Source organism: Aedes aegypti, chromosome 2 (genome assembly GCF_002204515.2).
Source record: "Aedes aegypti strain LVP_AGWG chromosome 2, AaegL5.0 Primary Assembly, whole genome shotgun sequence".
Classification (NCBI taxonomy): domain Eukaryota; kingdom Metazoa; phylum Arthropoda; class Insecta; order Diptera; family Culicidae; genus Aedes; species Aedes aegypti.
In genome coordinates this window covers 366768664-366793607 of record NC_035108.1, presented here as the reverse complement: position 1 = coordinate 366793607, position 24944 = coordinate 366768664, and the positions used below count along the sequence as shown (strand labels likewise).

At 37.3% G+C, this 24944-nt stretch overlaps 2 protein-coding genes across 5 annotated transcripts; one reads left to right on the top strand and one right to left on the bottom strand.

Annotated features, from left to right (window-relative positions):
* Nucleotides 1–2347: 2347 nt before the first annotated feature.
* On the top strand, nucleotides 2348–11997 carry LOC5577616 (proteasome assembly chaperone 4). Of its 4 annotated transcripts, none has more exons than XM_021846550.1 (2): nucleotides 2348–2483; nucleotides 11421–11997. In XM_021846550.1, exon 2 carries the CDS (start codon nucleotides 11432–11434, stop codon nucleotides 11795–11797), a length of 366 nt encoding a protein of 121 aa, XP_021702242.1. In that variant the 5' UTR covers nucleotides 2348–2483; nucleotides 11421–11431; the 3' UTR covers nucleotides 11798–11997. The 4 variants fall into 4 exon arrangements, with proteins under 4 accessions (XP_021702242.1, XP_021702241.1, XP_021702244.1 ...); XM_021846549.1 differs by lacking the exon at nucleotides 2348–2483 and adding an exon at nucleotides 2521–2593; XM_021846552.1 differs by lacking the exon at nucleotides 2348–2483 and adding an exon at nucleotides 5042–5288.
* On the bottom strand, nucleotides 11966–24944 carry LOC5577615. Its single transcript, XM_001656559.2, has 6 exons — nucleotides 24735–24944; nucleotides 24524–24608; nucleotides 13010–13957; nucleotides 12707–12946; nucleotides 12487–12645; nucleotides 11966–12422 (listed from the first exon to the last, which is right to left on the bottom strand). Exons 1-6 carry the CDS (start codon nucleotides 24770–24772, stop codon nucleotides 12243–12245), a joined length of 1650 nt encoding a protein of 549 aa, XP_001656609.2. The 5' UTR covers nucleotides 24773–24944; the 3' UTR covers nucleotides 11966–12242.

Below are 24944 nucleotides of genomic sequence, written 5' to 3'. Positions count from 1 at the left end.
TCCCAAGCAGTCATCTGGTTGATTCCATGTGTAAGTGCAGCTGATCTGGCGGTACTAGAGTAGCAACCACTGGCGGCCAATCAAGCTCCAGCTCAAGCTCTGTGTACTAGCAGAAAGCTTACAATAAGAAGATTAAACACGATGAAATCGTGACGCAAGTCAGCCTGTGTGACGGTCATCCTTGGATTCCGAAATTTTTCAACTTGAAGTTGATTTCAGAAAGTCAGATATTCTCCAGGGATTCTTCAAGAAATTTCTCCATGATTTTATCTGAAGATTTCATGAAGGAGTGAATTTATGAGAATATCCAGCATTTTATGTTTGCTATAAAATAACAGGGGTGATTCAATTTTGATATATCTTGTCTACAGGTTTTATAGTTAAGTCTTAGTAGGCACTGATTTGTATTTGTTGATTGAACTGTCAATAATTTTCACCACATTTGTTTTTCATTCTGTAGTTTTTATATTGTTTTGACCAAATTTATTTCATAATTTTATTTTTTTTTTCCTATTATTCCAGGTGTTTGAATTGAAGCAATCATTCCTTAATATATAATGGATTACATAAGCATTTGTTTTGGAAATCTATGGAATTCGCTCCCAAGACGACAATTCGTCCGCTGAGGTGTGCTGCTGTCGTCATGATGATGGTTTCCGAAAGCAATGTCAAACCCATTCATGGTTTCAAAAAATTCAGATGAATATATTTATTTTCACTGCTTAAGTGAAGTAATGTATGAAATTGAATGAAATCCAATGGTAGAAAACTCATTTCACTATCCAATGGTATTTTTAGAGGCAGCGGAGAATGTTCCGAAACGTGTTTTATTCAAGCGCAAAAATCGCGCAGGCGAAAGTTCCAATGAAACTAACCTCACATATCCTAGTTTTCCAACCTCAAACTAGTGCTCCTACCAGCCGGATCTCAATTTTTATGAATGGAGTGCAATAATACAAAAAAACGAACGTATGTAGAACAAAGAGAATGGATATTCCTACCTTTTCCGCCTAACTGTTTCACTGTTACCCGTCTTATATCAGGAAAATAAAACATTTTCCCCCCAGCGGTATGGGATGGATGCGTGAAAAATCAAATCTCTCATCATCTGACTAGTTGCGCTACCTAAATATAGATGGCTAACAGTATGTTGCATTTCGCGCTTGGAGGCCTATAGAAATAAACTGTTTTTATGTTACCGATGAGCATCGATTTGTATGCAAATCCTTCACTGTGTAGTCGTTGCTTCATGCCAATGAAGAAATTTCACTTGAGAATTGTTAACAAAGAAGCGTTAGAAGAATATTTGCTGCCTGATCTTACTTTTATTCAATATGTACCAGATTATGGATGTATTGATTAAGCAAATGGCTGATTCAACAGTATCCGCCGAATGAGAAACAATGAACGCTCTATTTGACACTCATTATTTGCCTGAACGGTTGGTTGTAGCAATAGAAATATAAGTAGTAGAACGCTAGTGGTGCTGTTGTCGCAAAAATGAATTATTCCATTAATAGGCCTTTTCATGTGACAGATCCATCTATGCATTTGTTTACATCGGTGGAGGACCGGTGCTAACACGGGCCTGTCATTTTCATAAAGGAAATGTCAAAGTGCTTCCCGATCAGCTGATTTGAGACGTCATGTGAATAGGCCTATACTTTTAATTGAAATTGTTGTTGGTTTGTTCAAAGCCATGTTGTGCACTGAAATGAATTTTATTGTATAAACTACTGAATCCATGGTAAAATTAAGAACTGCACCAACGATTTTCAACCGACTACATTAATCTGTTAACTCTACCAAAACATAGTCAACATCACTACAAAAGGAAATTTCTTCTGTTGATTTAACCAGAGTTGTAGTATTTTTGACTAGAAACATTCTTGATTTGAGAAGTTTAGCATCATACTTTTGACCACACTGTGTTGTACGGTGGGTGTCATGGATTGAAATACAATGCTTTGTAGTGGATGCTACTATGGATATAGTCAAATTTACTGTACTGCTCAGTGATTTTCACCAGATTATAGTAAATTTAACAGATTTTTGTAGTCGGTTGAAAATCGTTGGTGCAGTTCTTAATTCTACCATGGATTCGGTAGATTATACAACAAAATTTGTTTGCGTGTAATTGAGCAATTTTGTAATAATTCGAAATTCTTATTTATTTTTCTCAAATAATTGATTTATTCTTTTCACCGATTTCAGCGACAAGCCAGATGGAAGCGGTCATCATTTGAACCGCGTGTGCCCTGTTGTATACTATCGCAACGCATGGGTAATGGCTTCGCCTATAACGCTACCTCTCTTCTGTCAAGCCGGCGTGCGAGCGGCGTCTTGTTTTGACGCTGAGTTGTTTATTTATTTTTCTTTTTGATTCATAATTTTATTCATTCAAGGCCACAGACGTCGAATTTTGTTCTCTAAAATTACTTGCAATTCATTTTGGCTTTTACAATAAACTTTGTATTCGAGAGGTAAGCAAAAACTTAATGTAATAATCTTCAAATACCTATAGCACAATTAAGCATGCTCTTTAGCTCAAAAAGATTACTTTTGTTGTTTTTGGGCTTCGATGGCCAAAAGTGTAAGTAATATATAAAGTGAGGACATTAATAAATTTTATCCCTTAATCCTAATGATAAGGTTTTCACAGTATTTAACGTTAACACAAACTGATTGAATATTGAAAAAAATCACATAAGCTTTTAATATGTTTAGAACCCAATTGAGAGTTGAGCGTTTGTCGACACTGAGGAAAGCAGTTCTCTGCCGATTAGTTTAATCCTCTCTTTCCCACGACTTTGATTATTTCTTTTTCCTTGACCCGATGAAAAGTTCAACTAACAGGTTATCGTTTTTAATAAAGTTCAAATTACAAATTTTAGAAAAAGACGATTTTATTGAAAGTGCTCGAATAATCAATGTTTCAAATGGGTTGTGTATTTATTTTAGCTGGTTTTCATTAGTACAATAATTGTCTATGTAGTTTTACTATTGACTTTTGGATTAATCTGACGAATTTGATTATTTCTTAACCAACACTATCAATTAATCATAATGTTTTCCTTTTATTTCAATCGTGCTCAAAAATTGACATGTTTCGATAACATGTGATTTATTAGCTTAGCTTAGCTTAGCTTAGACTGACTACACATATCAATGGTTGCTATTCCGTGATTGACCGAAGTCAGTGAAAATGCACAAAGAATCAACTAGAAGTTCGGCTGGGATTGGCCATAATCTTCTTCAGTGTGCATAATTCAGTGCCTCTATTTATACAAGGTCAATAACGGCGCCGGCCACGTCCTTGCAGTCCGGTGGGATTGAGGGAAGGAATGCTAGTGTGTAATCTTTGCTATTTGGAGACCTCTGCATCTCCACAAAGGTTACTGGGAGGGATGTTTGTTAATGGGGAGGATCGTTGGGTCAAAGGATTCACTTTGATAAGCGATTAGACCATGATAAATAGTTATTTGTCAAATATAAATATGCTTTTATGAAAATATAATATTTTCATTTGATATTAACAATTTCTACACACTTAAAATATATTCACGAGCTCGGCATTTGAAAGTGCTGAACTCTCTCGGCATTCAGATTGTTTGCTGATAAATCAGTTAAATAATAATCATAACTGAGTCTCGGCTTATTTTTAAACTGAAATCTCGGATAACATTATTTTTTACCCGAAACTCGGCATACCCGTTTGCCGAGCACCAACGTTTACAATATTTTCGCCGACTTCAGTTGTCTAAGATGCTGACATATCGGTTTATCACTGAGTGATGCCGAGATTTTCAGCATTTTGTTCTATCCGCCATACTGTTTTCATTTACAAGTGGAACATTCGTTAGTCGTGTGTTCTTATGTTAGAAGTGTAAATAATATTGTTGGTAAGGTTTTTAAAATGAAACAATTACTGAAACGAAAAAAAAAATGTCAGCAGTGATTATGTTACAGTTTTTCTCTTCGTTCAGTGATTAATATTGAGTACAACTTGTTTCTTTCTTCACATCCGCCACAGGAACTTCGATCCGGTATCAAAACTCGGCTTTAGGAAAAATCATGACAAGCCTTCGAAACGACATCCTTAAGGATTGTCCAATTGTCCACTTCCTACTGAGCAACCGGAGTCGAGAACTACACTGAAATACTTGTAAAAGACTCCAAAAAAATTGATACCTTCAACCGCGTGTAGAACGACAAACTCCAAATTGGACATCGTACCCTTTGACCAAATCAGGAGATATTTTGCAGATTGACAATAGTGGTTTTACTGCCACGGACATGCTATATATCGAAGCTTTAGAATTGAAGTATGACTGGAATTTTTTGTATCAAGTGATCCGGAATTCCGAAATTTATTACTTTCAAATAAATTAGGTTGGAACAGTAAAAATGTGAATTTAAGCATTATTTATTACAATCGTCGAAATTGCGTTAAAAGTTTCTTTGGCTCGCCAACAAAAACCAAATTTGAAAATATCTTTACCACATAAAAAAACCGAATACTCGGTATCGTCTAAAATGATTGTTTTGATTTTTTGCTGATATTTCAGTTTTAATTAACCGAGAATTTCAGTTAAACACATCAGATGACAGTTCTTGAACAAACCGAGTTTATCAGTTACAAATGGTAAACCGAGATCAATGCCGAGCGCTCGGCTGTGCGGATCTCGGTTTCCGAAAGCCGAGCTTCGGCATTTGATTCTAAGTGTGTATGTAGAGGAAAATTATGCCGACACTTGAGGTGACGAACCATTCAAAGTTTGTTGAACAAATACCTAAATGTAACATTTCTACAGCTGTCAGGACGAAAGCATGTGTTATTATATTTTACTTATTTGAAAAGAAACAAAAACTCGATTGTCTGGAACATCATAGAACACTCTTATTCTTATGCCGACTGTAGGGTCTTGGTTTACCAATACTATCAAACACACTCAACAGGCGCACCTATAGTCGATGACTTTGGATAGGTGATGACAGCGGAGGAGAAAAGGAGGATGGCGCGTGAACGGGGAGAGTGAAGAGGACCACGTAAGCAGACGGATGGATTTTGGATCCGGAATTCTTGGTTGCCGCTTTGATCCTGCCGTGATCGAGATTCAGGAAGTTGGGTTCGGGAACCGTTACTACATCTGGCGACGAGGTGAAAGCAAGACGCGTTGCGATTGTGTCGTTTTTTTGTGGTGTTTGGAGGTGTTTCCGAAGCCTGGAAACCGAAAACATTGTGAAAAAGTGAAGTGGTTTCGTTTTGTTTTAATATTGTTGGGAAGGTAGGTAAGTGTTGTGAAGGAAAACCAACAGTTGTGTTTTGGTATTTGTGTGGAATATGGGGAGCAACGATGTAGGAGCTGTAGAAGTACGACTAAAGAATTTCTTCGCATTCAATCTGCACGTTGGTGGTAAGAGTACGAACCTAGTGCAATGTGGGGTATTATAAGGTGTGGCTGAAGATGGTATTTGTGATTACTTCAGTTATGAGGTGATAGGGTGCAGAACCATTTGGGCACTTTCATGATTCAAAGCAGAAGCACTTCAATAGGACGCATATTGTAGCCAAAAATGAGCTCAGTAGTTAAAAAAAAAAAACCCAAGTGAATCAAAAGTGCCAAGGATAGGATCCGGCTCCCTAGTGCGATGCAAACTTTGGCCAGCCAAAAGTAAATGAATTTGCCGAAGTTTGTTTTTAACAAACATGACGTCATCTGATTTGTTTCAGTCTATCGATATAGATGGAGACATCATCTTCTACGGTGACAGAGGGCTCGATGGATGGATCGGGCACCGGACATCCTGTCTTCTGGGCATGTCTAAGGTGTGATTTGTTTAATTCATTTTTATGACTTACACAGGCAAACACAATAATAACCTGACCTTCAATGGGCTTGGTGTAGTGGTTAGATCACATTCCTCTCACGCAGATTTGGGATCAAATCTTATTCCCGAGATAGTCACTTATGATCTAAAGGTCATAGTTATGATTTAATAAACCCGCTGGTCCAGAGATGAGCTAGCTTGGGATTAAAAGCCTTATCAATCTATCTATCAATCTATATAAATAAAATGGTTTGGTTGAGTATATTTATAGTGGAAGAAAGAATGTCGATGTGCAGATGGCCGATTAATACGATTTGTAAATCGGTGTTTTTCAGGTATAAGTATCGATTTGATAAAGCGGTATCGATTTGAGAATTGATGGATTAATATCGATTTGAGAATCGATGGAATGAAATCGGTTTGAGTATTGATGAAGTGATATCGATTTGAGAATCGATGGAGTACTATCGATTTGAAGGTCGATGAAGTAATACCGATCTGAGGATCGTTGGAATGGTATCGATTTGAGAAGCGATTGAGAAATATCGATTTGAGAATCGATTGAGAAATATCAATTGATTGATGGAGTGATATAGATTTGAGAATCAATGGAGTGATATCGATTTGAGGATCGATGAAGTGATATCGATTTGAGGATCGATGAAATGGTAAGTTACCATTGGTAACGATTTGAGAATCGATTGAGAAATATCGATTTGAGGATCGATGGAGTAATATCAATTTGAGGATTGATGGAGTGATATCGATTTGAGAATCGATTGGGTTATATCGATTTGAGGATCGATGGAGTAATATAGAATTGAGGAGCGATTGAATAATATCGATTTGAGAATCGAAAGCTTGATGTTGATAGATGGAGTCTATCAATGAGAAACTCATTGGAGTGATGTTGATTTTGGAGTCGATAGAGTGATTCCAATTTGTGAACTAATGGAGTGATGTCGACTTGAGAATCGATGGATTATCTCGATATGAGAATCGATGGAGTATTATCGATTTGAGAATCGTTGGAGGAATATTGATTTGAGAATCGACAGAGTGATGTCTATTTGAGAATAGATGCTGTCATATCAGTTTGAAAACCAATGAAGTTTTTAGATTTAAATATATCGATTTGGGAATTGACATACAAATCGATTTGAGAGTTAACACAGTGATAACAATTCGAAAATCTAAATAATGTTGTCGATTTGAGGATCGACACAGCCATATCGGTTTGAGAATCGGTATTGTGCTATTGATTTGAAAATCAATGGAGTGTTATAGTTTCGAGAATCAACGCAGCGTTATCAATCAATCGATGGTATACCAACTTGTAATATAATACAGTTGTATTGTGTCGACTTGAGTATCGATAGAATAATTCTGAAAAAATAATCGATAGAATGATCTCGATTTGAAAATCAAAAAGATACGTTATTATAAAAACGAAGGAGTTTGGTAAAGTTCAAAACCATTGGATCAATTTCGATTATAAATTTAAGAAGAGAATTTAATCTTGAAATTGATCGATTGTTGAAATCATAGTAGTTATTTGTATAAAAAAAGAGTTTTTATTTGACATTTTTCACTAAATACACTTGAAAGCTTAGAAATTGAGTTGTCTGTTTTTGATGGTGGATTTGGTAAGCGTTCGAATTTAGACGACATATTCAAAATATTTTGAATTGATTCGGAGAATCACCGTGCAGGATATTTACAAAAGATAGTTGTATTAATAACATATGAAAAAAAAAGAATCATCCAAGCAACTAATTTCTACAACTATTAATGTTCGGGTTTATGGTATTTGTTCTTTCTGAAAAGTGTTATATCATAATTCAGTTCACCCAGTATTTATTCATGTTTCGATTTTGCGGTATAATTCAATCAAATGATACTTGGAAATGGTTTGATCATCGGTGATTAGCTTTGTTATGCTCTGTTGAAACTCGGGTCATAATGGCATTCATTTAATATTCAGCAGTATCCAAATTGGCAAACGACAATTGATATACACAATTTAATTTGAGTTGATCAGTGTACTGGAACTCTAGAATGCGTTAGCTTTTGTGTACAGTTGTACTACAATTGTTTTAAGTTCGAAGGCAGCTATTTTGTTTCAACCGATAATTTCATAGCTTTCTTTACTTTCCTTATTCTTAAATAAAGAAACATCCTTTCGCGTGCTGATTCATGCCATATTTTATGACACAGTTCAGAAGCCTATGTTAAGCCACTGCGTCCAATGGGTTGAACTTTTGTGGTCAACGTTGTTAAACAGAGTTTTCAAAAGAGATTTATTTAAATTGTTATTTTCTCGTATGAATTAGCCCCTATGTGTTAGTTGGTCTACCAGATCGGTAGACGATTTGGAAATTCGTTAGGTAGATTTGATTTCAGTATTTGTGCTATTTTCCATTCATGAACGAACCACACAGATTAGACCCACATTATTGAAGTTTAATGGATTTACTTATTTTAACATATTGTGCATATTATGTCAAGATGCCCTTAAAAAATCACGTGTGTCTGAAACTGCCAACATACACCAAATGTTGCAGATTTAGCAAATATAGAATATTTGCGTCTTTGAAAAAGAAAAACAGTCCAAGCCTACTTAAATTTCGACGTTACGATTGAATTGCGCGTATATAGTGTGCACGTTACCGCCACTGGGGGATGCGGATTTAAAATTAGCCCCACAATATACTTAACTTGTCTTTACACATATCAAACGGTGTTTACCCCGAGATTGTTAAAAAACTATTGGTAGCTGTATGTGCAATATCCTATGTCAAATATAGATTCACTCAGGTGTCTGTGCTTAACGGTGTAAGTTTTGATTCACAATTTTTGCTTGAATAGCAATTTATATTATGTTTTGCTAGTCTTCCCTTCAATGTACACTGTACATACACTAAATATGTCAATTATTATAAAAAAAAAGAAAAAAAATACGAAGGGCTGGACGTGTACTAAAATTGTGCTGTTATTTATATTTAAACTAAATTGTATATTGTATATTACGAATGAGTATGAGGACAATATTGTTTCGTTCTATGACTGATTTAGAATAGCATTGAGAGAAGCATGAAATATGGATTGATTCAATATCATTTACGAGATCATATGTTTACATATAATGTGTAAATGTTATGAATACATGTCACATGAACTTATTTACTACATTCAGCTTCTTCTTTTAAAGTAAAGGAGGGATGTAGGGTCTTGGTTTACCAATACTATCAAACACACTCAACAGGCGCACCTATAGTCGATGACTTTGGATAGGTGATGACAGCGGAGGAGAAAAGGAGGATGGCGCGTGAACGGGGAGAGTGAAGAGGACCACGTAAGCAGACGGATGGATTTTGGATCCGGAATTCTTGGTTGCCGCTTTGATCCTGCCGTGATCGAGATTCAGGAAGTTGGGTTCGGGAACCGTTACTACACCGACACTTACAGTGACGAACCATCCAAAGTTTGTTGAATAAAGTGAACCTTCCGCAAGTCTACACTTGTAGTGTCGAACCATTCAAAGTTTTTTTTTAATTACAAAAATAAAGATAAAAAGAAATGAGTGTTTTGCAAACAAAAAATGTTAAACATAAATACTTCATGAATTAGAGTTTATGTCGACACTCACAGTGACGAACCATTCATAGTTTGTTGAAAAATCATATTTACGTCCTACCGTTGTATCGGTTAAATGTGCATTCATACATATTTTATAGATTAGAAATAGTAGCATGAAACGAGCTCACCAATTGATCCGTCATCCTTGACTGAGCAGCAACAATCCACTTTCAGCTTAACTCGTTTGCTCGGCTATATAAAAGCACTCAGAGAAAATAGGCGCACGACTCGAGAGGGAAAACAGCTGATGACTGCTCGGGCTTTCTTGACGCACTGCCAAGGTCGAAGATCAAACAGAACTAACCGATCGCGGAACTTTTTCACTTCACTCGACCGACGCGCGACATGTTTGATCCTGCCCTCGTCACCCGCTCCCACAGGAGCAAGCGTCAAGGTCAAAATATCAAACAGAACTCGCAAAACCGAACTGTCCTGCTTGGGCTTCACAAAGCACTATCTAGCAAGGCGCTCCAAAACAGGGGAAAAAATTCTCCGGCAATGAAAATACGCGCGAATCCGTCAGCAAAATCAATCGGACGACGCAAAACCGAACTGTCCTGCTTGGGCTTCACAAAGCACTCTGTTTCGATAACATGTGATTTATTTTCGATTAACTTGTACTCAACATTGAAAGCGTAGCAGTTCTTGTAGCGATTGCTATAAAATTTATTTTGAGTTATGGTTCTTAAATAATTTAGAGATTTCACTTTTGAAACATATGATCCCATTTTCGAAATGGTTAAGCGTTTAATGAAACCATAATTTGACTGGTTAATAAGTCATGATTTATGGAAAACCTCAGTATTTTCGCCTAAAGCTAAGTATGCTGTTTCGCTCAAGAAAAGTAAAAATTTCTGCTCAAGAAATGGTCAAGAAATTGTCTACAGTGAGCTCCATTTGAAATGACATTTCTTTTCACCTGCGTACTGCGATCAAAGAAAAATGCTTTTCTTGAGCATTTCTTGCAAGAAATTTCCCACGCATCGAGATAGGCGATTACTTTTCTGCTGAAGTGCATACTTCGCTTAAAGCTAAGTATGCTGTTCTGCTCAAGAAAAGTAAAAATTTCTGCGGAAGAAATGGTCAAGAAATTTTCTACAGCGAGCTCCATTTGAAATGACATTTATTTTCAACTGCGTACTGCGATCAAAGAAAAATGCTTTTCTTGGCCATTTCTTGCACGCATCGAGATAGGCGCTTACTTTTCTGTTGAAGTGCATACTTCGCTTAAAGGCCGATTTGCTGCTGACAAGAAAAGTAATAGCCTATTTCGATGCGTGGGGAATTTCTTCCAAGAAATGATCAAGAAAATCATTTTTCTTTGATCGCAGTACGCAATTGAGAAGAAATGTCATTTCAAATGGAGCTCTCTGTAGGAAATTTCTTGACCCATTCAGTCAAGGAATTTTTTTACTTTTCTTGAGCGAAACAGCTTACTTAGCTTAAGTGTAGAAAATCAATGGAGCTTTGGAGCTACCATGGGAAACAAAGGGTTAAACCACGATACACAAGAATGTTCATTAATTGTAGGTTTTTGATAAACTAATGAAACAAACATGGTTATTTTACTAAGACTTTAAGGCATATTTGCAAAAACTATGCTCTTATATTTTAGACAAATTTTTGATTCCTTATTGAACGTCAAAAATTATAATAAGTATTATTTGTTAAACGGTATGATTTCGCGCCACATAATGAAAGCACAGGCTGTTCAAAATATGGCGAGAAGTTAGACCGTTCATCAATTGGTGAATTGCCAAACACAAACTTTCTAAAAAGTTCTCAGAAATAACTTCATTATTCAGACTCAGAGATTTCTTAAATATTTACAGTTTATTTTCTTATTATGATTGCTCTTTTTTCATTTCACCTCCAATATCAATGAACTAAGTTTAGACCCGTGATATTGAACTTCTAATATCCTATCCTCCTATCTTATTATTTTACAGATCTCTTCGCAATGGCCGCTACCCTTAAACCAAACTTCACCTCCCATCTGTGCAGCGTTGAAGTGTGCGAAGTGCGGTACAACATTCGAATTCTCAAAATGAAGGACTCGGTCTTCATCTACATCGGTGAACACAACGCAGAGAACTTTGACGAACTGTCGATGGCCATGCTGATGCCAACCTCGAACGAAATGCTATCGACCACCATCATGGGAGAGCCGGTTGGGGCCGGATCGGAAGAACTGGCCCAGAAGTTGTCCAAAAAGCTGAAGAAACAGGTCTACCTGAGTGCCAACGTGCCCAACGATAGAATAGTGCGACCAACACTGGAACAGAAGCTGTTCGAAGAGATCAACAACAATCGGGAGTGCTTCTGATGTAGGAAAGGGTGTCGTCGTGGGAATTGATGCTGCCGTCATCCAGAAGACTAAGCATTTTCTGTTATACTGAGTATGCTGTACCTTCGGAATCCGAATATTTAAAAGGCTTTTTACGTAAACTGCTTCAATGCAAATATGCTGTGGTAGAAAAATAAAGAACTTTTGTTTCTGCTTGACCAATGGGTCGTTCTATATTTAAATCTAGTGTCCGTTTTTTTTCTCTAACAAATATTAAATTCTATTTCAGATTATCAAAGCTAGTTAGGAAAGGCACATTACTTTCAGTATGTAGACTCTTTGGTTTATCTTATATTATGACTAATGTGTTTGTGCTTGACTACCTCTTTTCGAAGCCCGGCTCCAGAGGTCCTTTTTCCATCATATATTAGGAAACTTCCCAAAAGGTTTGAGAAGTTTCCTAGTTCTCAAATTACTTTCAATCTTAAGTATTATCGAATACTGATTCATATTTTTCGTAGTTCTTCCGTACAGTAACACACAATGGGAATTTTGCGCAAATCCTCCGATAGATTTCATTAACACATGGAATCTGTAATGTCAGCTCCAGCCGTCTCAAATTTGGCATTGCACTCATCATTGGTTTATAAATACTGGGCTCAATCTGTGAAAAAGCATAATATTACGAAATTATATGGATATTCAACCGAAATTGCTCTCCAACCTACCATGTAAGCATTGAAGGACAACTTTCTAATGTGCGGAGCTTTAGTATATGGCTTAGATTTAGCTTTGACGATAAAGGCGTTATTTTGGGTATTGATTGTCAACTCCGGTACCTTCAGTCCTCCGCAAAATTCCATGAAAGATTCCAAAGTTCCAAGTCCCTGTTGAAAGAAATTTTGATAAAGCCTCGTTCTTTTCTTCCCTTTTTATATGACTATTTACCTCGTTAATAATTAACCGCTGTAGTGAAGCAAAATTACTAATGCAACGTGCATCCGCAGGGCTCCAACATGCTTTGGCTTCTAGCTCAAGTTCAACCAAGTTAGGGAAAAAGGTTAGGAAATTTGTCAGATGCGGTCGCCATTCATGGCCATAAAGCGCTAGACGCTTGGTCTTGTCAAACACGATACCCTCTTTTTTCGGTCCATTTGGCATGGCATGAGCTCCCCTGATGCAAATAGTCTGGAAGAAAAAAAATCAAATCATTTAAAATTTGTTTAAAGTTTTTGTACCAAACGTTCTTACCTCCAGGTTTGGAAACTTCGCGATAAGCGCGAACTTCTTCGGGCACAAGGAATAAGGCGTCACTTCCAGATGGTGCAGATTTTCCGAGTTAATCCATGACAGTACGGAAACGTGTTCATCTTGATGTGGAGACAGAACAAGCTTCCTCAGTTTTGGCATCCGTTGCAAGAACTGTCCAAGCTTAGTATCCGGTCCCGTTCTTGCGCTCTCAAGGGTCAAGGTATCCAATAGTGGAAATTCATCATTCGGAAATGGCACTTGCGAGTTCATGTCGAGCTCCCAGCTCAAAATAAGTTCGACCAACTGTGGACTTATCTTGCGGAACAGATTCTTATGCTTTTTAGCTGGAGTTATCTTCACCTGCAAGGTGGTAAGATTGGCAAACAAGTTCGATGCCAACGGATTAGGACTGAAGATTTGATTACTGTCATACAGCGATTTGATCCCGGTTCGAAATGTGTCTGTATTGCAATATTGGTAATTTCTTGCTTCGGGTACAATCTGCATTCCATTGATGTCGAGATGTTTTAGATAAATGCAGGTTCTCAGTATATCACTCATTATCCATGGAGGCATATCGTACTTTCCGGATATTATTTTTAACAATACCAGTCTTTCTTTGAAGCGCTTGATTATGTCCAAAACCATCTGATCCTTGACCTGATTGGTTTTTTGGCATCTGTCCCAACTTCCCCAGTAAATGGTAATGTGTTTGTACCTCCGGCGACTTTTTATAAGTATCTGGTGATAGTCTTCCAATCTGTAATGCTGGTAATCTGAGCCATTTTCTTCTGCACATGGCATAACAGTCAAATGCAAGTGCGATGTCAGTGGTTTTCCATCCCACCACCGTTGATAACCTAATACTGTATCGGCCCAGAATTTATTCACTTGCATTGCCGACTTCAAGTCGGTCCAGTCTAGGTGTTTTAGGATTTTTTCAAGCAGCTGAGAAAAGAATGAATAGTGAGTTATTGTTTGGCATCGAATAAGGTTAGGCAACACTAGTTAAAGCATTTCGACCATTTGCAATGGATTGAATGGATTTTGGTCCACTGACTTCGAAACAGGTTCGATAACGAAAATTTTCGTTACAGCAGTTGAGAAAAATTATGTTTTACTATTCACAAATTTTAACTACTTGACGTTTCTCAATTTAAAACAACAATCGAATAAATCTACCCAACAAACATTAATAGCTGAATAATAGTTTATTCAGCCGAAATATGCTTAGAAGTGATTTGTTCAAATCTTATAATACTTAACAAACCCATGCTTAGAATTTATTTAATTCAAATCTGTAATTAAAAACCTTAAAATTTTCATATCACCTTGTTTTAGAAAAGGTTGATTTTATCTTACAACTCCATGTTTTCAAATGATTATAAAAATTTGGTTAAACGAATTAAATTTTAAACACGATCTTGAAAGTTTTGGCATGTATTCAATTGAACAGACAATATCTAGCGTCATTCTATCCTTCTCCTTCTTTTTGGCGGTACGTCTGAACTGGGACACGACACAGGTTGCTTCACCGCCGGTATGTGCGTATTAACTGAGATTTCTTTTGCCAATAGGGTTCTAAAATGAAACCTTGGTTTTTACTAAATAGCTCGATAGAGAATTTTCTTGCTACTACTTTGGCAAATTTTCCCGATTAAATAACAGCTACAGCTCATTTTCAAACTTAAGTCTTATATGTAAAAATTTGAACCGAGTAGTGTGTGTGTAGTGTGAGTGTTTCGATTCCATTACATGCTCCTATGGGGTGAGTAACGGAATCGTGTTCGATTCGTGTTGTGCGAGCGTGAATAGATATTCGTTTTCAGTTGAGGATGGATTGCCAACTGGTGAGCTCATTTCATGATTATGATAACATATTTGACAACGTTACGTTTATGTAATTTTCAAACAAACTATGGATGGTTCGTCGCCACAAGTGTCGACATAAACCCTTACTCTTTTTCAGGGAGTGAAATTATCGGTCACAGCGATAATCATAGGGCTATCGCTCAAGCTGACTTTCCGGAGGAAAGAGACTTGTGATAATATCAATCCCGTCCAGCACTGCGAGAGTGTGCTCTCGGTGCACGGTGCACGCAAACTATGATACCACATCAACTGCTGCCAGGGATTGATTCCTGAGAAAATTGAGAGAATCTCTCGCATATCGCTCTCTGTAACTATCATAATATGCATCACATTATGAGAGACTGTTTATCGTATACTGCTACAACTTTGATCAGATTGGAGGGATAGTAGTGGATGATAAAACCCCTCTAAACATGCTCCAAACCTGGGGGACACTATTGCTATTGGAAGTTTGTTGATTGTTTATCGTGTCAGTAAAGAAAAACACCTACCCCCAACGGTAAATAAGTAAGAAAAATGTATTTTATCATTGCTCTCTCTTTGGCGCTCTCGTTTACTGCTTATATTTATCAGATTTGTTACAACTTGCGATACATTGACGGTCGTGGACCACAACAGATGGGATGTTTTTCTTTGCTTGCTTTGATCGTGCTTCAAACTCAAATGAGAGCGAATTCTGCAATGCCTGACTGCTGCTCGTAGCGATGGATACAGGAAAAGTTCTCCATGGATAGGAAAGAGAGAAAATAAACTTCTCACAGCTGTGGAAATGTGCGATCGTCTATTTTTTTTATTTATTTATTGATTAAAATGGATCTTTTAACTATTCGCTTTGTTTTATTGACGGATAATTTCACATAGCTGTTTTTCGTTGAAAATCGTTGAGAAGGAGAAATCCATTATCGTGAGAGTGAGTGAAAAGTCGGAACCTTGTCCCAAACCAAAGTACCTAAATAGGTATTAAGGTACCGCATTCCCGAAAATGTTTATGTATCACTGAGAAAATAGTAATGAAGTTTGCTTCATATTGTACGGGAGTATCACTTCTTCAATTAATTTTCAAGAAATTTGGACCTTAAACAAGTAGTTTAGCATAGTTATATAGTATAACATTTTTCTCTTCGTTGTCCACACTATAAAACTGGATAAAAATAAGTTTGAAATAAATTTCACGTGAGGTGGTTTTTACTTCAAACCAGTTCCAAACGCAAGATTATCATTTTTTACATGTAAAGAATATTTGAACTGAGCAAATTTTGCAGAAATATCGGACTAAATAAAAATATTTCATTACTAACGCGGATGCGTTGGAGAGCCAATTACTTTGGTCCCAAACAGAACTGAGAAGCGTGTTCAAACGCAAAACAATAATGACTCGCCGGCCCGTGTGCACAGTCTGACGGCAAAAACAAGAATAAGCGAAGAAGCAGGAATTGGTCTGCTTTTATAGTGCGAAGCGGAATGCTAAAGAAGATATCAATTCCGAACTAGTTTAAAGTAAGAGTCGTATTTTTCCTCCTTACCCATAGATCACATGACCGACATCTTTTAGCATCACTCCGAGATCTATTTCACGCCCCCTCACTAATGAACACTTTCTGTGGTGATTGCGGAGATGCAGAGATATTATCGACCTCTAGAAGCAACAATCACTACACACTACCTTCCCAACTTACCCAGGTAACCAATAAGCCGTATATTGGGCCAAAATGTTGATTTACGGCTGATATAATGCCAATAAGCCGTTAAATAGCACTATATTAACCTTATATGGCTGAAAGGGCCCGATATACGGCTTATGGTTACCTGAGTACTGCAAGGACTTAAAAAAAGAAGATGATACGGACACGTTAATACTTCCAGTGGGCATTTGTCCTTAGAAGGAAGTACCACACACTAGACAACGGACTAGCATGCAACGCCCAGTGGCACAGTCGGAAAACATTCCTGACGAAAAGTTTTTCAGCTTGAAGCGGATATCGAACCCACACTCCTTAGCACGATGCGGCTAAATGCCTGGTGACACTAATCGCAAGGCTACGGAGCCCACTAAGGACTTGGCCAGTGTTATTATTTGTTTATTTGGTTCTACATCAACTAGCTTGATAGAACCTCGCCAACAATATTTCGCCAATTCACTCGGTTCTTGGCCGCTTCTCTCCATCCTTGATTGCGACCCACGCTATCCAGTCCTTGGTCCTTAGTACTCGGCGTTCGGAAACCCCTCCTCGAGCATAGGCCGTAGAGGACTACCGGTCTTATGAGCGGCTTATACATCGTGCATTTGGGGCTGAATCTTTCTTGACAGCTGTTGCTTTTAGAGCCCATAGTAGGCACGACTTCCACTGATGATGCGCCTTCGTATTTCCCGACTAACATTGTTGTCAGCCGTCAGCAAGGATCCGCGGTAGACGAACTCGTCCACTATCTCGATCGTATCCCCGTCTATCGTGACACTGCTCCCTAGGCGGGCCCTGTCGCGCTCAGTTCCGCCAACCAGCATGTTTCTTGCTTTCGACACATTCACCACCAGTCCGACTCTTGTTGCTTCGCGTTTCAGGCGGGCGAACAAATCTGCCACCGAACCAAGTTTTCTACCAATAATATCCATGTCGTCCGTGAAGCAAACAAATTGTCTAGATCTTGTGAAAATCGTGCCTTGATTGTTAAGTCCGGCTCTCCGCAAGACACCTTCAAGCGTGAGTGTTGTTGCACGAAAGTCCATCGCCCTGTCGTAGTCCCCGCCGAGACTCCTACAAATTGGAGTGTTCGCCCGAGATATTCACGCAGTTTTGCACACCGTCCATTATTGCTCTAATCAATTTTGTGAGGTACCCGGAAAAGCAGTTCTCGTCCATGTTCTTCCATAGCTATACACGGTCAATACTGTCGTATGCCGCCTTGAAATCGATGAACGTAGGGACTTGGTACTCACGGCATTTTTGGAGATGAATGTTTGCTGTAGGTGATAGACGACGGAAGAGAATCTAGGATAGCGCTTTGAAGGCGGCTTTTAGGATAGTTATGAACGTTAATTTTTACACTCTAGTTTGTCGCCCTTTTTGTAGATAGAGCATTGACGCTTTGCTTTCACTCCTCCGGTAGCTGTTCCGTTCCCAAGATTCTGACTATCAGCCAATGCGGACAAGTGGCCAACCTGTTCGGCTCCGATACCATCCTCAGCCGATACCACTTTAACTCGCGGCACGAAGCCTTTGTGGGATGTGCTGAGCTTCTGATAGAACTTCCGCGTTTCTCAAGAACGTTACAGCAACTCCATCTCTTGGCATTGCGCCTCTTCCATGTGGCGCTTTTTGTCCCGGAATAGGCTTCAGTTTGTGTCGTTCCACGTTCTACCGCGTACTATGCTGCAACATTGCAGCCCGCGTTGCATTCTTCTCTTCCAAAACCTCCCGGCACTCCTCATCGAACCAATCGTTTGTTGATCTCCGTTCCACATATCCGACAGTGCTTTCAACTGCGTCGTTAATGGCTGCTTTGACTATCCTCCAGCAGTTCTCAAGAGGGGCCCTATCGAGCTCGTCATCATCCGGCAACGCTGCCGCAAGATGCTGCGCGTACGCATTGGCGACATCCGGTTGTTTTAGTCGCACTAGATTATACCGAGGCGGGCGTCGGTACCGTACATCGTTTATGACGGATAGTTTTGTGCGCAGTTTCACCATCACCAGATAGCGGTCAGAGTCAATGTTAGCACCACGATAGGTTCTGAAGTTGGTTATGTAAATCTGAAATTTAGCGTTAGATAATTTGTGTACCATCTCCTGCAGCGCTACGATGCCGAAACCGCGGGTCTTCAGTACATCGGAGAGTATGAGAGTACATCCGATGAAGTTGAGAGATTTGCAGTTCCACGTCCACGTACCGAGTTTCCAATCGCTAGTAGATTTCATTGGAATTCGAAAAAAATAATTTTAGTTTGTAGATTCGAACTCTTGCCCCACCGTTAGGGCAAAAGTTTGATCAAAACAATCAATTTTAAAAATGTTATAACTAAAAATGGGTAAATATTTTGTCACAACTTTGTTTAGCAAAATTATAGCTAATATTTTGAAGGTCCACTGTGTGGCATACTATATTACTTTTCAACTTATATAGTATTTTTTCTGAAAATATTGATTATACCTCTAAGGTCGATTTTTGCCACAACTTACCTCATATTTCATTATGTTTTGTACTGGATTTAGAGCTATAATGCAGTAACTACATAAAAACATGGAATTTTGTCAATAATTAAACCTTTCTTCTCATATGAATATATGTGTTCTGGCACCACTTTACTACGAGCAGGCAGTGAACTCACCGATAAATGCGAACTGGCTGTCAAGCCACCATGACATAGCGTAGGGTGAAGTACCGTAAAACGGGGTATCTTTGATAATGCGGGTAACTTTGATAGTGCGTAACCCACCACATACTAAACGAAATATCAAAATTTCTGTAAATCGGTTAAGCAAAACGAATGCAAAACTGAAGAATATTAGTATGACACTCCATATAAGAGCTGTTTTCATTTGAATCGAGACCATTTGAGGCTTTTTACACGAATATTAAAAATTGACACAATTTTAGCATTTTTGAAACGCTTAGAAACAATCTGTTGTACGATCACTATTTGATGTACTTTTGAATAGTTGGCCACTTATATTTGGCAGCCTAGTTATCATAGAACTTGAATACGGTCTCAAATCTCTTAGCGAAAAGCATTTTCACAAACTGGGACCATTTTTGTAATCTAAGTCAGAAATTTCCATATAACGTTAAACGACTATTAGGTATGCAATGCCCTACAAATGTTCGTAATTCATTCAATTTTGTTCGATGCATACTCCATAATCAAAGTTACCCCAAAACAGAAAACCGACTTTCGATTATATGAAAAATTATAAATCCATTCAAATTAAATCTTTTGGCAATCTATCAACAGCAATCGATAGGTAGGATGCCAGTACTTGTTTTAAAAATATAAATTATAATTCTTTGAAACAGCATGCATAAATATTCAAGTTTTTTTCGAAAAAACTATCAAAGTTACCCCGTTTTACGGTATATAACTTGGACATGCATATAATTTGGACAGACTAGTCGTTCAATGCTCATTTCCAATGAGATGGTGAGGAATACATTAACAGGAAATCATGTATTGCATTATTAATACACTGTGCTACTTATTAATGATGACCATTTTCATAACAATTACAAATTGGCTTCGAAAATATCAAAAATGTAAATTGCATCAACAGAACATCTGTGAAACCTACGAATGCAAGAGGATGTGCACTTCTAGAACATACATTAAATGCAATAATAACGCTCAGAATTGGCATTCATAAAATGTTTAAAAGTGGCAACATTATAAAATATGTCTAAAGCTTAAGCTTAGTTCATCTAAAACCTTAACATGAGTATATAAGGTATAAATTAGGTGATGTCCAAAATAAATTATGGTTTTTGTTCAGTTGATATAATTTAGCCATCTGATGAAACACACTGGAATGTCGCATGCATGCATACTTGCAGGCGTTTTTCGTGGATCTGATGATATTTGTTTGCATTAAATGAAGTTATTGATTATCGCTAATATACACATCCAATAAACGAAAAAATCCATAAGTCACATGTAAACATTTCAAATTTCAATATATGATCGTCTTTATAAGAAACCATTGTATGGATATTGAGATAATGCCCCTGTCCAAATTATATTTAAAAGAGGGTGTCCAAAATGTATATTTGGTGGCCGAAATGTTTAACAGACAGGCCGCCAAAAAACGCTATTTTGCAAGCAAATACTACTGTTTGTAAGCTTTTTCTCCCCAGAAACTAAAAGTACAATGGGACATTAAGCATATAAGTAACATTACATAATGAAATATTAGTATCTAATGCAGTTAATCGATCGCCGTTTCCAGACATATCCTTAGCCTGTCCAAAATACATGATTTACCCTATAGGTAGCGAAGTATGAAACATGGTGAGATGATTTTCTGAAACACTGAATGTTAACGTTGAATTATTAATTTGAGAAGAAGATTAGTTTGCTGATCGAGAGAAGAAACTTTGTAAAAGTAAGTTCCGTGTTAATATCACTGATATGAATTTAATTAAATTGATTTATTTGCCCAGAAACTGTGAATTATACTGTGCAATTGTATTCGGGTTAGCTGTAGTCCTCTGAAATAATAGAGCTCGATAAAATAACCTCGATAACATTAACCTAGAATCTTATTGAATTAGCCCTCAATTAACGTACTTTTCTCTAAAAGGGACAATCAATCTTTGTACGGAATTGTTCAGTATAGGCCATAAATTGGAATAATACGAGAAGACTATCGTAAGTTAATGACTATCAATCAACTATAGTTGCCTAATAAAGATTATCGTTTTAGCTTTAAGCCTCGTAAGATAAAAAGTCTGTCAAGGTTCTTCTACATCCGAACAATATGAATAAATAAAATTCGATGAGGAGAGAGCGTGGAGGAGCTTAGGAAATTTTTCACCCATGCAAATAACACTGCGGAACACGTTTTTGTCTCAAGCACCAAAATACCGCTATTTAAATTGTTAATGAATCCATTGCCATTTTCGAAAATATTATAGCACGTATAGTTTTTTAGATATTGGTTGCCAAATATGACTATTTCCGCCATGCAAGTTTGTCAGCTTGTATGACCATTTATTTGCTAAATTTTCCGCAGAATTCAAATTTCATGTGTATAACAATACTTATCAACAAAGTTCATAATTTTTGCGAAGCTCAAAGGCCGGTGCCATTAGTGGACTACCTAAGCTATAAAAAATCATAACAAAATAACGAAAAGCCTCAACAGATATCTTTTGGCGTCAACAGAATGATTTCAACCTCTAATATATGAGAAAAATATAAAAAGAGTGATAAAACTATTTTTTGAACACAAAATCGCTTGAGCCACTATTGGTACACGTGTTCCAGTAGTTGCGCTAGTGCTCCAGTAATAGACGTTCGGCAATGATACAAGGAATTTTGAACAAAATGGTAAGTTTTTACACAGGTTTAACATTTTTCCCTCGAAACAGCAACTAATATCTTTCGAATGAAGCATAAAGATTATCTCTGGGACTTTTCTTCATTTTTATACATCCATCCATTTTTATATGATCCACTACTGGAACTCAACGGCAACTATTGGTGCAAAAGAGCAAATTTTTTTTCATAAACTTAATTATTTATATGACTTTTTGATAAACTAAAAAGCTGAAATTTGGCAAGTCGATTAAACTAGAGGCGATCTATCTACCAAAAATAACTCATGTCGTTTTTATCGAAAAATGTACGTTTTATTCCATAGTCCAATCTACTGATACATTACAACTAACGGTACCGGCACCCTAAGAGAAACGAAGAAGAGAAATTTAAATTTAAACGTGAAATTTCAACCACATTGTATCAAAAATTAAAGTTAAAGTTTTATTATGCATGCCTGGCGCATTATATCACAAAAAGGATTGATAAATCATACCTTCAATTTAATGCAAACATCAATAAAACCAGTGTTTTATACAACTTTGGCAACCTGTAGCCAGAGATGCATTTGAACGCGTTCTGTTCATGTTCTGTTCAGAGCTAGAGCTCACGAGAGCCGTGTTCAAGTTCAAACAATTTACTTTGTTTGATCACAGTACGCTGTTTATCTCGTGGCAACCCTTCAGTCGTTTATTGTTTTCGCCAAAAGGTGTATAATCAAAATTTTAAGGATTCGAGGTAAGTTAACATTTTTGGTAACTAATCAATGAATTGCTTCTGTTAATTGTCATATCCGTTTCAGGATCATACATCTCTAAAGTCAAAATAGCTGCTACGAAATAAAAATGACTGAAAAATTACGAGATTCGAGATACCATACCTTCGACACCCATATTCTGAATTTTCCATTTGCATGATGAAATCGGCTGTTGCTTAACGCATTGCAGCAGAACACAAAATACAATAAATATTTCCGAATAAAAATTATTAAAGTTTTCAAAACATTATACTTTTATTACTTTATAAATGATTCACATCCATGATGGCTTGCCCCGTAATCTATTGTCTTCATCCCAGTTTTGAGTAAAGTTCCTGATTAGGTATACCTTGTGGCAGCCATCCGATTTTCGGCAGCAGTTTCGTCAAACGGCGCAAATTCTGTGTATATATAGACTGCGTTTTTCATCATAATTTTCTCTTCAGATGTGTGATGCTTGAACACAGGGATGGGAAATGTACTGTAGCAAACATTTACCACCACGACATTCATATTTTTCTACACGACCATCAAAATCCAAACCAAACCATGACCGTTCAAAACAAAAAAATGTCACGGCTCTTGAAAACTGTAATCTTCTTCTTCGCTACGTTTTTTCAAACTCGAATGCGAAATGACTCGTGCACATAGTAGCCAAAAACCGTCAAGCAGTGTGTGAACCGTTGGCAGCGCAACGCCTGATGGTATTGATGCTGCTGCTGCTTTGAAGACAATAGATTTGTGTTGTGGTTGACTGGCAGAATCAATGAACTGTTGTAAATAGTGGTCACAGTTCCCAAGCCTGCTTGAGCATATGTCCCAGCTGTCACTTGACCTACCTAGCGCTTATTGGGCTACGATAGTGAATTAATCATCTATGTTGTGGTGTTGTACTCAAATGTTAGCAGATTGTGTTGAAACTCTAAGGTCAAACCTCGCATAAGAATACGCAATTGTCATGTTGGAGATCACAGCTTTGTGATCAATCTAGTTGCCGTGTGTTTGTTCAAAATTCTGAACATGAACACGAGTGCAATCAAAGGAACATTTGTGAACACTCACAGCTCATGAGCGTTCAAAATGCATCTCTGCCTGTAGCTAAAAATGTGATGTGTAGGAACATTTCTGAGAACGGCATCAGATTGAGCAACCCCAAATCTACTATAGATACATAATTTGATCCTTGAGACACGCAAAAATGTTATTTTTGTTACGCTGTGTAAGAGAACAGATGCAATCTTTAGTTACAGAACATAGAAAAATCATCATATTAATACGGAATTTTGTAAATTACAATTTAAATTTCTTCAAAAAATGGAACTCACACTTGTTTTTGAAAGTAATCCATGTTACAGTTTAATTTGTTAATAAAAATTTCCATGTTTACATGAATTGAAGGATTTGAATAAGTTAATCGAAGTCCTAAGCATGGATTTTGATCAAAAGATGCTATCATTGTTGTGGAACAAACAGTTTGATTCCAACGAAAATATGATAATTCGTTACAAACAAGAAAACAACAATCTTGCTCATCTATATTTGTTTTTGTATCCATCGTAAAAGGTCAAGTGTGTGTAAATGTTTTAATTTTGTCCACTAATGGACGAAAAGTGTTGTAACTGCGATATTCATTGCGTCAATTAGACAGAGTGTGCTTATCTTGAATGATGCAACATCCGTGCAACTCTTTCCGAATGAGTCATTGTTTGTATTTGATCCACAGGTGAAACTGAAGAGATACGACACACATAAACACTCTTAATCCGATTTTGATTTGTTTATGCCATTAACCAAATTCGTTATCAGTGACTCAGTTCCAACCCATAATCCAAAACGGAAGCTTCACCGGTTTTGAACTTACTTCTCCCGGAAGTGATTCGGCGGTTACCGGATGTGTCCAAAGGCGTCTGTAACGAACCCCATTCCACACGATGTAGCGCGGGTTGCTAAAAAATAAAAATAGCGAGAGATTCATTACTCGACGTTAACTTAAGTTGCGATAGTTTCTGCACTCGAATTTGTATCAACTCAGTAAGCTGTCTTCTTGAGATCTCAACTACATATCTAATTACCTGTTATCAACGACGGGATGCGACATTGTCGTTGTCATTATTAGTGATGATTTATTAGGATATCAGTTCCTCTATTTGAACCGAAAATTTCACTGGACAAGATTCATTCGACACTCAATGCATAAAAAGAATAATTATTCTAAAACTATTTTACTATATCCTGTACTGTTGATGGTCACCAGTAAACTGAAAACAAAATACGTGCATTCG